Source organism: Takifugu flavidus, chromosome 18 (genome assembly GCF_003711565.1).
Source record: "Takifugu flavidus isolate HTHZ2018 chromosome 18, ASM371156v2, whole genome shotgun sequence".
Taxonomy (NCBI): domain Eukaryota; kingdom Metazoa; phylum Chordata; class Actinopteri; order Tetraodontiformes; family Tetraodontidae; genus Takifugu; species Takifugu flavidus.
In genome coordinates, this window is record NC_079537.1 from 5,494,791 (window position 1) to 5,509,124 (window position 14,334).

The following is a 14,334-nucleotide window of genomic DNA, read 5'->3' on the forward strand; positions in this document are numbered from 1 at the left end:
CTTGTATCTATGGTGCCCGAACTTCAAATATATTTTTAGGAACTTCTAATGAACACTTCCTCTACTGATCAGTGAACATCTAACTGGGAGCATCCTACGCTGCAGTGGTGGCCAAAATCGGAAGGAAAAGCTGGCAGATTCGAAAATTCTTTATATTTTATAATATTTTATAATGTCCATGAAGTCTGCAGACGTTTGTTTCCAGCACCACAAATACCAGATGAAGCCACTTCTGCTGTGCTTGTTGCTTTGAACCTGGATATTTGTATTTGGCAGCAGCACAACTACTTTAAATGACTAACATTTCTGTTTTTAAGACTTGTGACATTTAAAACCTTTCACATTTATTCTTGGTTTGACTGTTCTGCTTTTTTGGTTAAAATATAGTTGCATTCTGGCTTTACCAATCTGTTTTAAAACAGCCTTTCCTTTAACAAGCACTGAGCATCCAGGCTCCTTTACAGGGATCCTTTACAGGGATCCCCACCAGATTAGGAAGCCGGGCCACCTCTCCTCTTATCTGGAGGTGGTGAACCCTGGCCAAGCTGCCTGGATGACACTTACAGCTGAAACAAAAAACTCAATAGAAAGAAGCTAATCCAGGGTGGGGGGAAGTTTCCCAGAACTGGCCTCATGTCATGAATTAGTGAGCCAAAAAAAAAAAAAAAAGCCACTCGCACAGGCCGATGGATCGAGTCTGACTCCTGTGTGCCCACTAAACAAACATGTTGACGTCCAATCTTTGGGGTTTTGCTGAAATAACCTGCCTGAATATGTCACTTTGATAGTCTGGGGACAGACTGAGAGAAACGAATCAATTACTGTTTCAAGATAACAAAACGACACACAAAATATCATTTCTCGTTATCTGAGCGATGGTGTTCGCCTAAAAACTGTCTGCCCAGGGAGGTGATGAGTTCTAGTAACTTAAACCTAGTTAGTGCTTCGAAACGCTGTTGGAGCTTCTGTTTTCAGACATAATTCTGAAATTTGTATTTGAATTTCTCTTCGCTAATCTAAATAAAATACAAAAGAGTGTTTTGAAAATATACTAATGTTTAATGAAAGGGTGATGGGCTGATCAGCAAGAAAGGGGTACAGTAAAACTATGAGGGGAACAGGAAACAAGCTCAGAGGCTGTCATTTCAACTTGGATACATTTCAGTGCAGAGGAGCTGCTGTCAGACCCTTGTGCACTAGCTTGAGTCAGGAGAGCAGACAACTGGGGGGGGGGGGGGGGGGGAGCAAGGCTACTACAGACAGAAGTGTGCGGTTGTCGTCACAAAGAAGTAAAGGAAATACAAGAGAAAAAACACTGTTCCTGCTAGTTTTAACTATATCCCTCTGATCAAAGTTCAAAACAGAAGCACCCGCCATGTGTGGTGCTAAATGCTGGGCCTGATCACGACTTCCACTTCTCTCACGTCAGGGGGGCAGAGGATAGGTTCCATTTCTTTCTTCTTCTTCGTTTCCTCTGTTGCCTCTCATCAGAGTGCACTCAAACAGCATAAAGTTCGTAGATCTTCATAGCACAATACGCCAGGGCGGCCAGTGCTATCGTATTATGGAGTCTCTTTCTGTACACGTCGTCCCTGCGCACCAGTACCACGGGCGTCGAGGAGGTGAGCGTATGCAGGGGCAACCGAGACAGTTTTTGGCTGTCATATTCTACTTGGTACTTGCAGCAGGGGTCAAACTGCCATGAAATCCCATAGAGGGCAGCACAGGCCACGCTAAGGGCACCAGCGGGCAACGCCACATACCGGGAGAACTCGGAGGGCAGCGAGAGCGGCGTCAAGAGGCAAGAGGTACCTGACAACACGGCCGTCTTGTGCAGGCAGTTGCCCACGGTAATCCATCGGGCCGTCTCGTCTCCAATGCGCGTGGGCTCAATAACAATGTATTTATACTGGGCCTCCAGTGCCATCTCCAGCTCGTACTCAAACTGGTCCTGTGCATTCTCACCATTGTAGATCTCGTGCACAATATAGCAGTCTGTCGCCGTCATCGCTCCCCTGTGGAGAAACAGAGACGGCGGTCAGTATGTTTACAGGAGACTTTAAGCAAGCTTTAATTGTTACAGTCCGACTGATATCGAAGTTCTCCGTATCCAACCAAGACCCCCAGGTACTGCAAATGGAACCCGACTTTCTCCAGCATGTAAATGCCAGAATTAGAGTTAAACTAGGCAACACAAGTGCACATGCTCCACCGCCACGATAAAAAAAACATCTCTCGAAATGATCACGACCTCAGGGAACAGCGAGGATTTTATCTGCATAATTAGCAACACGTACATCACGATGAACCAAGCTGCCGGGCTCCAGTTGTTATTATTGGGACATAAGATGCCAACTAGAAAGGGGCCTTTTCAACCCACTGAGCAATGGTGTATCGCCCCCTAGTGTATAGGAGGAGGAAATGTTCCTGTCAGTTATCAATGCTCAGCTCAAGTGAGATCTGCATGTAAACTTGTACGGACAGCGAGAGAAAGCGCATATTAACTACTGATAAGTAGACATATTCGATTGCGTCATGCTGCCTGAAATGTTTGTATCTTTTTGTTATTATTTTATCATAATTGCCTCTATTTTGCAGGTCCCATATAATTTTGAAACATCTTTATCATGCTGTGAGATCTTTTAGTAACAGATACTGAAGTAAAAGTTTCTCTTTCTCTTTATACTAGCTTTTACTAACATTCTGTATACTACTTATGAAAAATATATATCCGGTGGGTTGATTTGCTTGTTAACATCCTCATATTTTGCATCATTGTATTGCCAAACTAGGATGAAATACCAACTTGTCTAACGTCACCAGAAAGTTAAAATAAAGGATAGATCTATGTTTTATGCTGCAACCAACGACTGCGTGTTACACTTAAATTACAACAATCATATTGACTAACTTGTGCAAGAATGCTTGTTTATTATTTGTCAATGTCAACACCCCGAGGCCTTCCATGTTGACAAACAACCTCAACATTTAATGGCTACTGTTAGCCAGCTTCCATCCTCATAGATAGTACATATTTACGGAGGGAAAATGTAACGGTATTCGGAATACTTTTAAAAAAATAGCTAAACCGTTGAAGATTACGCCGCGGGGAACATTGTGTATCTAAGCGTGCAGACAGCGTTGGCTAGCTTAAAAGAAAGTTAAGAGTTATCCAGCTAAGTTGAGGTCCATTTTCCAAAGCGGACAACAATGTTGGCTCCGCCGCTTCAGGGTCGCCACATCACGCCCGCATTCGCACACCCGCATGGCCGAATGCTAAACGTTTCGCACGGACAGTTGCGTCATGTGAAATAACCAAACATCACATGAGCGGCTGGTTTGTTTCCTCGCTAGCATCAGCTAGCTGCCCACGGTAGCCAGCTAACCTTAGCTAGGCATGAGATAATATTCTGACTTGCCGCGGTGAGGTTTAATCTAAAACCCCAAGCAATGCGAACGCTTGAAATTCGGCGCATGTCGACATGCGAACACTCACGCACTGTACAAAATCCATTTTATCTAAATGACGGGGTGTGAAGTAACTGACCTCTCCCTGCTTACTGGGACACCGCGCCTCCTTCCCAGCGACGCCATGTTGGAGTTACAATCGCAGTGCTGTTGACGTATGACGACACCAAGAATTTTGGGTAACGTTGTGCGTAATGCGGTGTCGCGCATATCACGGTTGGAAATTGGGACCACATTTCCCACATTGCAACGGGACACGGGCACGCGGTCCATACAATTTTGACAGCTCAGACCGTTGAAAACCACATATCGTGTGCTATGGACACGTTTGGATGTCGTAACACATGGTACTGTATGCAACTTCAAATAATTTACCAAACGGGAATATATATGGAAGGTAAATTATTGATAGAGGATCAATTTCATCTTTTTCATTCAAGTGATTACTCTGCCATGAATAGAGTGATTAGTATTGTTATTTATTTGTAAGGAAATGGAAAAAAGACAAAAAATTACAAGGGTTGGTACATATAGGAAAGACCAATGCTGCAGACATCATTTTGATGAACACCTTAATATTTCAAAGTGAGTGTGGATTCCTGTGTTTATATTCTAAGGAGAAGCTGAGAAAGCCAGAGCCTGATGAGTCACTGGAAGTAATTCTCTTTTTAACACCCGAGATTGTCGACAGCAAATGTCCCTGAATATCCAAAATAAGGAAAACCAGAGAATGTTTTCACACTGGCTTGCAAAAACCACCATCAGTCTCATTTTCCTGCATGAGTGAAGAAGGATGGATGCTACCGGAGATAAAGTCCCTGAACTGCTGGTCTGAATAAAATTGATCCACATTAGTGTCACAGTGACTCGTTTCTGATGTAATTGCTCCTGCCTAATATTAAACATATAAAGCGGGGAATACCTTTCTCAAAGGTGGTTTGTTTCTTTGGTTCTGTCTCTGTTTGATGTAATTAAATAAAAACAATAAAGAACAGTAAAGAATTACAGCAGAAGTAACAAAAGAGCTCAGAAATAAAAATGCATATTTGAAAATTACCCTTTACCAATCAAACATATGTCTAAAGTGTTTTTTTTTTTTTTTTAAACTCGCAATCTACTAAATTAGCATTTAAACCCATGAAAAAAAAAAAAATTTTGTAACAAGCGAAAATGAAAAGAGAGGAATAACATATGAAAGTCATCATAGCTGGAGCATCACTGAAACCACACGGCTTCCATCCAAACTATCATGGAGAAACACAGCTGGGTCGGTCTTCCCGTGGCGCTGCTCGCGACCAGTGAGCCCCGAGGAGGACAGCAAAACTGCAACATGGCGTTTGACTCACATCTGTTTCGTGTTTACACTTCCAGACAGTGCTCCAGATGCTTCCTTAAGGTTGCTGACTGAGGTAACAGGCGTCAGCTCCGGTGAGACCCATATCTTGTTGTTTACCTGCCGCGCTAAGCTGATTCACTTCCTGTCTCCTGTCACGTGACCCTTCGGTTCACTGTTCTGCTCGCAAATGGCAACACTACAAGATCTTTCATCCCTGGAATATCTTATTGGCGCGTTTATCAATCTCTGGAAGGTCCTGAGTTGAATGTTGAGCTGTGATGACAAAACATGTTGCAACACACTGTTTATCCCCTGGAAGACTCTTTTGCTTCCTCATCTGTCACAGCATCGTGCAGGGTCACTGAGAACTATGGATGAAGCACTGAGGATGAGGGTTCTCTTTGACATACTTCTGAATGTACCAGCAGGTCAGATGAGCTTTCAGGTCCTCTTCCATCACAAAGTCCATGGCTGCCTGATATCACAGAAGCATTAAAATGGCTTCACAGTAAGACAAAAGACTTTTCGTATGTGATCTATTGTCCAAATGATCTTATCATGAGACATGTTGAAGTACTCTTTAAAAAAGGTTGAACGAAGCTATCGGACTGTTAAAATAGAACATGTTTATGCTCCATTACAAGTAGTACCTTTGCCAGGTGCTTGGCGATTCCTCTTCCCCTGTAGGCATCTGGAACCTCAGTGTGTTGCAAGTCCACGGTCTTCCTCCCAACGTACTCATACAGCAGAACTGCACGATCGTTGGACCCTGAGGACAGAAACTAATCATAACCTTTGATGGTTTTATGAATGCATATGAAGACTGTATGCAGATGGCGGGATGTAATTTTTATTAACCCCTGAGGTGGCTGCCACAGGCATACCTAAAAACCTGTCATGACTGTACAGTTATAGGAAACCCGACTAGATTTCAAGTCATAGTACAACAAAACTTGAATAGTTGGATATACATGGGTCTACAAAAAATTTAAATTGCAGTTATTTGATGGAACTGAGAAACTAAAGAGAGGGGGACACGTTGTTTTTGAATATAAACTAGGTCACGTTTCAGGTCTTGTCATTCAGAAGCTCTTTTTCTAAGTAGAAAATATTCAGCATGTAGAAAACTGTGGCAGAACAGCACGGTCAAGCTAATGAGAGCAGAGGACGAAAACAGCCAAAATTAGTGGTAACATTCCAATCAAAAGACTCCAATAACGCCACCGTGTCTAAAATAACAGCTAATGCTATTAATAAAAGAACGATGCCGATAAAGTAATAGTAAAAGCAAGAAAGCTCCACGAAAACCGAGGCTAACTTTAGCCGGCTAACATGCTAGTGCAGGAAACTTACCATTGAGCCGAATAAAAAACTGCCGACCCTTTTTATCGTGTTCAACGCGGATCTGAGAGTTGCTCGCGTCGACGTTTGCCTGTGAAGCCTGCGCCATGGCTGGATGCAGCAGTGATCGGTGATGGCTTCGCAGCTGGGCTGAGATGCTAACCAGGAGCGTCTGTCCGTGAAGGCAAAACAGTCCAACCGACGGAATCAGCTGCGAGGTCACGTGGTCGCGGTCGACCAATCAGCGCCGGCATTAAACAGCACAGGTACAGTTCCGGAAAACTAGAAAAAACCCATTATAGATTGAAACGAAATGTCCAAGAAAAAGACACAAAGATTCTGGGTGCAGAAAATTGCAAATAAAATCTGTTCTGTGTTCTCTGGCTTCCAATTTAGAGCTGATATGGTTTATACATTCATTTTTATGGAAAAATGACAAGGAGTGCTGATGTCACAATTACTGAAACAATCCCTTATTACTAATCTTAGAATCATTTTATTTTCTCAGTATTGTTATCACAGTTCATGGATTAAACTGTATATTTATAGTTCGGGACAGGAACTGCTCACGATTGTCCATGTCAGCTGCATGAATGCACCTCCAGTGCACACAAATCATTCTCTTCAGACAAAGATGCCATATCCTTGATATTCTCATTTAAGCCCAACTTGGTTTTTTGATGTATTTGTAGACATTGTGGGGAGGTACATCAAAATAGGAGAGGAGGAGTAATCCTGATAAGCTGTTGGCCTAATCCTGTGAAACTCTAATAGAGTTTGTCAACTCTGTCTGCAAATGTGTGTGTGTGTGTGTGTGTTTGGGTGTTTGGGTGTGTGTGTGAGCGCGCTTGTTTACGACACTCTTGTTTAAAGCCATTTGGGATTTGCTCTCTGACTCCAGCCAGTGTGAGAGGACAGCACTCCTCTCATATAATTAGTTATTTTTTCATTTGTTCCAGGTCTGTTTAGTTTAGTTGGTTTTTTTTTTTATTAATCTGCAAAAATGATGTCCAGAGCACCACGGTAAGCTATTTGCATCTACTTATGCTGCATGCACTCAGTTCTTAATTAATTAGTTGCACATTATTAGAGTATATTTGTTTAAATTTAATCATTTGGCTTCCAGTTCAGAAATTCTGATAGGATGTAAAATAACCTTCAGTCTCCTAATATATTTAAACATCTTGAAGGCTTTTAGATGTGTGTATTTGATTCTGCAGCATGTTTATCAAAGAAGCAAACGTTTCCAACAAAAGTGGTCATTGTGGTGCCAAATGAAAACACATTTTCCATTTTATAACTTGTGCAGTAAATATAGGATGACACAGATGAGTGACTTGGTCTCTGTACAGGTGGCCCGAGTCCCCATTAGACTCTAAAACTGTCAAACCGACTCAAAAGACTGGAGCTAAGGTATGTTTTAAGTATGGTATGATTTAAGAGCACTGATATATTTCATGAGATTGTAATGACATCATCATTTAAACAGTGAATTTTGCTATCCACAGAGATGTTTAAATAATAAATGTCACTCTCCTCCTGGCCTCTAAAACAGCCTATTCCTGTGGTCTGTTGTCTGAACAGGTCTGTGTTCATGGAGTTCAGCCATTAATTGCTGAATGTCAGGTCATTTGTTATAAATCAGTTCGCTCCCCCTCCTGTGTGTGATAAAGTCACTGTTTGACAGCGTCGGCACATCAGGTGTTTTTTTTTCACGGCAGCTTGGATTAGGTTCATGATCTTGGCGCCTGTCAGTTGGTGCTTAAGCAAATTAAGAGCTCTCTGCTCTTGTGAGGATTAAAAAGGTTCCCTCCAGGCGAGATTGGGTCAAAGAGTCCAAGTTGGGATGGGGTCAAGCAGGAAGTTTGGCTGCTGAAACCTTGACAGAATCATTTAAATACCCTTTTGTGTTTTCCATCGCTTTTCTCCTCTCAAAGCAACGAGCATCCTCAGCAGCACCGGCGTTGCGTGGTGGAAAGCAGGCGGGCAACAGCAAAACCCTGGATGCTCACGGACGGAGCAGGAGTCTCAGCCGGAACGGTGATGTCAGCGGTGATGGCCGAGCCGACCGGCAGGCCGGGGCAGGCCACCAGATCACCCGGCAGGCAACTGGGCCGGCCCGATCCGGCTTCCGCCTCTGCACCAGTCGGAGCTTCTCATCCCTGCACACCTCCTCTCTCTCTGCAGCTCCTTTCATGAGGAGCAGCCGCTCCCTCAGCAGACTGGACCAGAGATCCACCACAGACGGTAACTGGATCCATCCAGATTCTTCCAGAACATTGTGTTATTTTTTTTCAAAATTAGTAATGGTTTGGTTTTTAAATTAAATTTCTTAGATGGAGGCTCAAACTCACAAGTGAAAAAAGGGCAAAGGATGGAAAAGAAAGCTTTTAGCTCTGGCCAGCTGTTTTCATCAGAGGATGATACCAGGTTTTTCTGATTATTATTCTTTTCACGGCTTTGAAATTCCATCATACATTTTGAATCAACAATAAGGCTGTCTGATGATCTCCAATCAGTAATAACCAAAACACTGTGATTGACACTGATTATTTGTCATTAAAGGGAGGATAAAGAGCCAATGAAGACAAGCGGCTCCTCTGATGGAGTTGCTCCAAACGGCATGAAAGGAAATAAACAGGTATCTTTTACCCTTTACATGCTTCAGTAACTATTTAAAAAAGAGCAGCAAACAATGACGAGAACTCTCTGTATTTATAATTCTGTTATAAAGCATCAATGTGACTCAGCAAACCTGTATTTATTCTTTCTGATGTTATCATTGGTGTGTGCTGAATCAGTTCTGTGCTTCCGCAGAGCAGAGATGGTGTTTACTCTCTCTGTGCTATGACCTCTGGGATGAGACGCAACTGGGTCCAAACAGTGTTGAGGAATGTGAGGCCCAGTCTAGACCCCCATATCCCGAGGTAAATTCTTCTTTTTTTTTTGACATTTTTGTTCTTTCTTACAACCTTGAAGAGCTTTTTTTTGTGGGTTCGGATTTGCGTTCAATGTTTATATTTAGATTTTAGGCACTCACGTTCTTCTAGGGCATGTGTACATAGTGTCCTATATCACAGTATGGTGTAAGTGACTCTTTAGAGGATTAAATATGCAAAAGTGTATCCTTTATCATTTCATTTGTCTTTTGTAACAGCGTGCCAGCGGAGGAGACAATTCCACAGAAAGCACAGCTACCACACTCACATTCAGCAAAGGATGCAGAAAAAGGGTTTCTGCACAGGCCCGGAGACAGTGCAGCAGAATCAAACCAACAAAAGGCAGAAGCAGAGCAGAGGACTGCAGAAGGAAGCTCCGAGAGGCCCCTGACCAGTCCTGTGAACGAGGGTGAAGTCGTATCCCACGATGTCTGCACGCTTGGCGCACTGATGGGTGAGTCGCTGAGCAACACCAGGTATCGTTTCATCACATACGAGACATTTAACTCAATGCACCTTTGACCTGTGCAACAGGTGACATGGAGCCATTGTCGAAAGATCAAAGTGAACAGCCGGACCTGCAAATGCAGGATCAGGTTAAAACAGACGATCAGAGCGAAGTGCAACAACCTTCATTGAAAATGACCTGTGATGATGTGAAAGTGAGCAAAGAGCAGCAAACTGGGCAACTCATGAAGGAGGTGAGACCAACTTTCCCCAGTTTTTCTGCTAGACCGAAGCATCCTGATTGGGTTTTATTCTGTTTTTCAACAGCTGGAACAAACACAGAAGGAATTGTCTCGCCTGCAGCAGCTGAACAAGAGTCTGCAGGTCGAACTTCAACAAGAGAGGAAGAGTCAGCCCCAGGTACATCGATGACACTTCGGGCCGTTTGGCAGAACAATCTACGTCACAGTTTATTGTTGTTTTGTAGAACGATGGTCCAAATCAAGACCAAGTCCAGATTTTACGGCTCCAGAGGATCAACCATGACCTCCGTTCAGAGCTGGAGATGCTGAAGAGGGACCAGGAGGAAACCAGAGAAGCAGAACTACGGCGAAGAGTGGATCTCTTGGCTCAACAAGCCCAGTTACTGGTCACAGGTGATGCCACGGCGCTCGCTCAAGTCCAGCTGGAGCAAGACCGTCGGAAATTCTTCGATCTGCAGGGGGAGTGGGAGCGTTGCATTGCCTCCCTGCAGTCGCAGCTCGACATCAGTGAGGAGCAGAAGAAGGAGGCCCAGTTAAGCTTGAAAAAGCTGCAGCTGGACTTAGAGCGTTTACCCATTATCCAGCAGGAGAACGAGCGCTTGCACGAACAGCTTGAAGAAGTGACGCGTCAACTCAGCTCTACTGAGGAAGCCCAGGCTGAGAAGGAAACTCGCCTGGAGAAACACCTCACGCTCCTTCAAGCCAGCCAGGACAGAGAACGGAGGAGCTTGGCTACAAGTCTTCAACAGGCAGAAGAGCATGTGAAAGATCTTCAGCAGAGGCTGGATGATGCTGAAGCGCAGGTGTTGAACATGAATAAGACTGAGGCTTGGGCCACAGAGATGGAGAGAGCCAAAGAGGAGCTTCAGGAGGAGCTCAGGTGTGCGGTCACTGGTGGGAAGAAACTCCAAGAAGAAATAGAACAGCTCCAGCATCTCTGTCAAGAGCTTCAGAACCAGTTTTCTGCCTCAGACCAGGAGGTGAATCAGCTAGAAACCCGCCTGAAGACAAAAGAGATGCATTTTCACAGTCTCGAGAGCGCGCACGAGAAGGTCTGTGAGGAGCTGCAGGGGGCTTTGAGGAAAGCAGAGCAAAAGGAGTTAGAAACACAGGACATGCATGATCATTACAAAACACTGCTGGACAAGAAGGAGCAGGAGCTCTGCGAGGTTTTGCTGAAGATGGAGGTCCTGGGGAACAGCCTGGAGGAGACAGAAGTGAAGCTCAACGAACTGCTCAGCGGTGCTAGTTGTGCTCCTCCACAGCCAAAGGAGGAACCGTCAGAACCTGCACAGCAGAGTGAGAGCCACGTGGACTGCAGCAACGTTTCAGATGATCCTCACCGTGTCAGGATCACTTCCTGCTCCAGTGATTCCACATATCAAGACTTTGCCTGCACAGAAGAGGACCAAGAAAGGTTTATGTCTGTGATCCAATCCTTGAAAGCAAGCTTTTCCTGACTGAGGAGAAGTTGTGGGACATCATGCAACGACTGGAGGCCCACCAGAGTGGCATTTCCTGTCAGGACCCGACTCTTTGCTCCCAGCTTACTCAGAGCAGAGCTTCCTCTCAGCACCTCAGTCTGCTGCTCCACAGTCAGGCCAAGAAGAACCAGCACTTCGCACAGGAGACAGAGAGCTGCTGCGGGTCGCTGATCGGGAGGTTCCAGGTGGCGCTGAACATCATCCAGGCCTGTAGGGAGCGGCTCCACTGGGCTCCGGTGGACACTGCAGACTTTGAGAAACAGCTCGCCACCGTGGCCGCCTGTCTTCAGCAGGGGGAGAGAGATGCGGAGAGGCACAAGCAGGAATCGCGCGACATTAGCAATGGAGAGGACAAGATCCTCAGCGATGAGACCGCAGCCGCCGCCAAGAGCTGCACTGGCCCAGAAAGTGTTGAGAGATATTTGAAAAATGAAATATCAATAATAGAACACATGGTGTGTCTCCTCAAGAGCGAGCGTGCCACCACCAAACTCTTCTCCTTAGCGGCAAAAGAAGATGAGGAGGGTGTGACTAACAAGTTCAAGAGCCTGATCAGTCAAAGAATCAACTTAAAAAAGGGAGGCGAGTACGACAAGGCAGAGATAGAAGGACCTGTTAGCCGAGCTTGTGCTGACGCTGAGCTCATCTACTCTGCCTTAAAATTACAGTGGCAGCTCCAACATCAGAGGAAGAGTCTGGCAGATATCAGCCCTCCAGAGTTAGCTTCTTATGAAGAGCTAGGCGCCAAAATGGATGGAAGAGCAGAGGAGGACCGGAAACAGGTGGAAATGGATCGCAGCCTGATTGGTTAGAGAGGCTTTTATCGAGGTTAAAGAAAAGAGTAAAAGGTTTGCAGCAACTTGTCCGGGAGATATCTGACGATAGCGGAGGGCACTGTGACGTGGATGATGCCTGGAAAAATGCTCCTGCAGCCGATCTGAACTGGACTTTGGAAGAAGCGAGGCTGATTTTTTTATCCGAAAGGCTGAAATTAGACTTGGAGCAGGAGGGCAGAGGAGGAGGTATCTCAATAAAGGATGAGCAGGCAGCTTTGAATCACTCACCTCGTGCACCTGGAGAGGACAACAACAGATCAGGAGAAGAGCTGGAGTTTCTAGACTGCATGAGCCAGAAAATTCCAAAACACATGCAGGAAATCAACATCTTTCATGAGAAAAGGCTGAGAAAACTGCAAAGGGACTTCGAAGAGAAGGTCCAGGAACTTCAGCAAATCCACAAAGAAGAAATGAAGCATGTGCACGGCGAAGGATTCAGAAAACAAACGGACCCTCAGGTAGCAAAGACCTAATCCCCTCATCCCACAGGTCATTCCCCTACCGGCCAACAGATTAATTCTGAACCTCAACACAGGCCTCCTCTGACGAAGACTTCAGTGCTCTAGAGGAAAAGCACATGCAGCTGATCCAGGATCTGCAGCAGCAGCATGACCAGCAGGTGGCAGCACTTCTGATGGAGAAGGATCGGCAGCTGCAGAAGGAGATGGCGGCAGGTAAGAAATGCTCCCACCATCTTCACGAACTCACCCGGTTTAAAAGCCCTCATGACTTCTGGTCGCGCCCCAGCCGTCGCTGCCGTTAGGACAGCTCTCAAATGGGAGCCGGGGAGGAATCCACACACCCAGGATGATGTTGATGTCACACAAGTGCACGACGAATATGAGTGAGTGGCACCTTCACAGCTTCGGTTTTAGTCTCAACTGATTCCACCTCATATGCTGTGCGACGCTGGTATGAGCATGCAGGACGTTCCTTCTCCTCAGCAGTGAGGTCCAGGAGCTGCAGAGGGAGCTGGAGGTGTTGTCAGTTCAACACAGTCAGAAATGCCTTGAAAACTCGCAGCTGAACCAGCAGCTCCAAGAGCAGCAACAAGCCTTAAAGCAGTGCCAAAACCAGATCCGGGAGCTCAAAACAAAGCAGGTATCATTCCTTTATTTCAGCAGACACAGAAATGTAAGCTTTTAAAAGCATCCGTGTTATATATGTTATACTTCTAAAACTTCTCGCTGGTGTTTAAGAGGGATGAAACATCTGTAGAGCAGTTGCCCAACGGGAAACCGCTGCACGTTTCTCCTCACACGGCTGACCGATATGAGACAGAGGTGAGTTTAAAGGCTTACGGTCTGTACGACATGTGCAATACTGTGACGCTGCACATATGACATGTGGTGAATTCCCTGGGTTACAGGTGATTCTACGGGCGAGGGAGGCAGAAATGCAGTTTCTCAGACAGGAAGCTCAATCGCTGAAGGAAGAGTTGAAGATTGCCCGAATGGTAGTTTTATTGGAAATGTACAGAAATAACAGAAGTGGTAGTTTGTCACAAGAACTGTACACAAAAACCAGCTGATGGTTGCTGAAATGAGTGGATAACAGCTGACTTACACAATGCTAATGTGCCACACTCGTCCCAAAACTCGTCTCATTTGCTATCCCAACCCTGATAAAGCCAGTTGGCCTGAATTCTGTGTGTGTTTTGTGACAGGATAAAATATATGCTCAGAACAAGCTCAAGGCCCTGCACATGAAGAGCCCAGATGAGCCCTGCCGGACCACCAACAATCTCCGAGACAGTTTCAAGTTTAGCACTTGGTCTCCGACCAGGAGTGCTTCGGGTCCGAGCCCCGGTGAGTCTCCCGTTTAACTCAAATCTGGGTCAGAATAGAGGATTTAGCTGATCGCTGTCTCTGCTGTGCACCTCTCAGAGGACACTGGGGCAAAGACGAGCTGTGCCGCTAATGTGAAGAAGTCTGAAAAATCATCCCTCCTGCGTGGGATCAGAGCAGTGAGATCAAAGGTAAAGTAACGTTAAAAAAGGTGATCTTGAGTCATATCATCAAACCTTTTTTTAAAAAAGTTTTATACTATTTAGAACATTGTTACAGACTTATTTAACTCACAGGCCAAAGTTTGTGCTCTCTTTTTTCCCCTGTCTTTTTTAGAGTTTAAAAGAAAGCCTTTCTGCCCAAGAAAGAATGAAGCTGTTTGATTCATTCTGATCTGGAACCTGTAATTCAGTAAAACTGCTGTTTGAAGACA

General features: G+C 45.1%; 3 protein-coding genes across 3 annotated transcripts; 1 reads left to right on the forward strand and 2 right to left on the reverse strand.

Moving 5' to 3' along the window:
• Positions 1-1,036: 1,036 nt before the first annotated feature.
• On the reverse strand, positions 1,037-3,693 carry tmem11 (transmembrane protein 11). The gene is made up of 2 exons (XM_057014011.1): positions 3,548-3,693; positions 1,037-2,015 (listed from the first exon to the last, which is right to left on the reverse strand). Exons 1-2 carry the CDS (start codon positions 3,676-3,678, stop codon positions 1,499-1,501), a joined length of 648 nt encoding a protein of 215 aa, XP_056869991.1. The 5' UTR covers positions 3,679-3,693; the 3' UTR covers positions 1,037-1,498.
• A 233-nt stretch (positions 3,694-3,926) lies between these two features.
• On the reverse strand, positions 3,927-6,365 carry natd1 (protein NATD1). The gene is made up of 3 exons (XM_057014018.1): positions 6,158-6,365; positions 5,455-5,573; positions 3,927-5,279 (listed from the first exon to the last, which is right to left on the reverse strand). Exons 1-3 carry the CDS (start codon positions 6,252-6,254, stop codon positions 5,163-5,165), a joined length of 333 nt encoding a protein of 110 aa, XP_056869998.1. The 5' UTR covers positions 6,255-6,365; the 3' UTR covers positions 3,927-5,162.
• Positions 6,366-7,055: 690 nt separating this feature from the next.
• Positions 7,056-12,788, forward strand: LOC130514419 (myosin-11). Its single transcript, XM_057013995.1, has 11 exons — positions 7,056-7,168; positions 7,498-7,558; positions 8,083-8,392; positions 8,482-8,575; positions 8,711-8,786; positions 8,963-9,072; positions 9,303-9,538; positions 9,619-9,785; positions 9,859-9,951; positions 10,019-12,572; positions 12,650-12,788. The coding sequence occupies exons 1-10, from the start codon at positions 7,149-7,151 to the stop codon at positions 11,252-11,254; spliced, it is 2,403 nt and encodes an 800-aa protein (XP_056869975.1). The 5' UTR covers positions 7,056-7,148; the 3' UTR covers positions 11,255-12,572; positions 12,650-12,788.
• Positions 12,789-14,334: the final 1,546 nt, after the last annotated feature.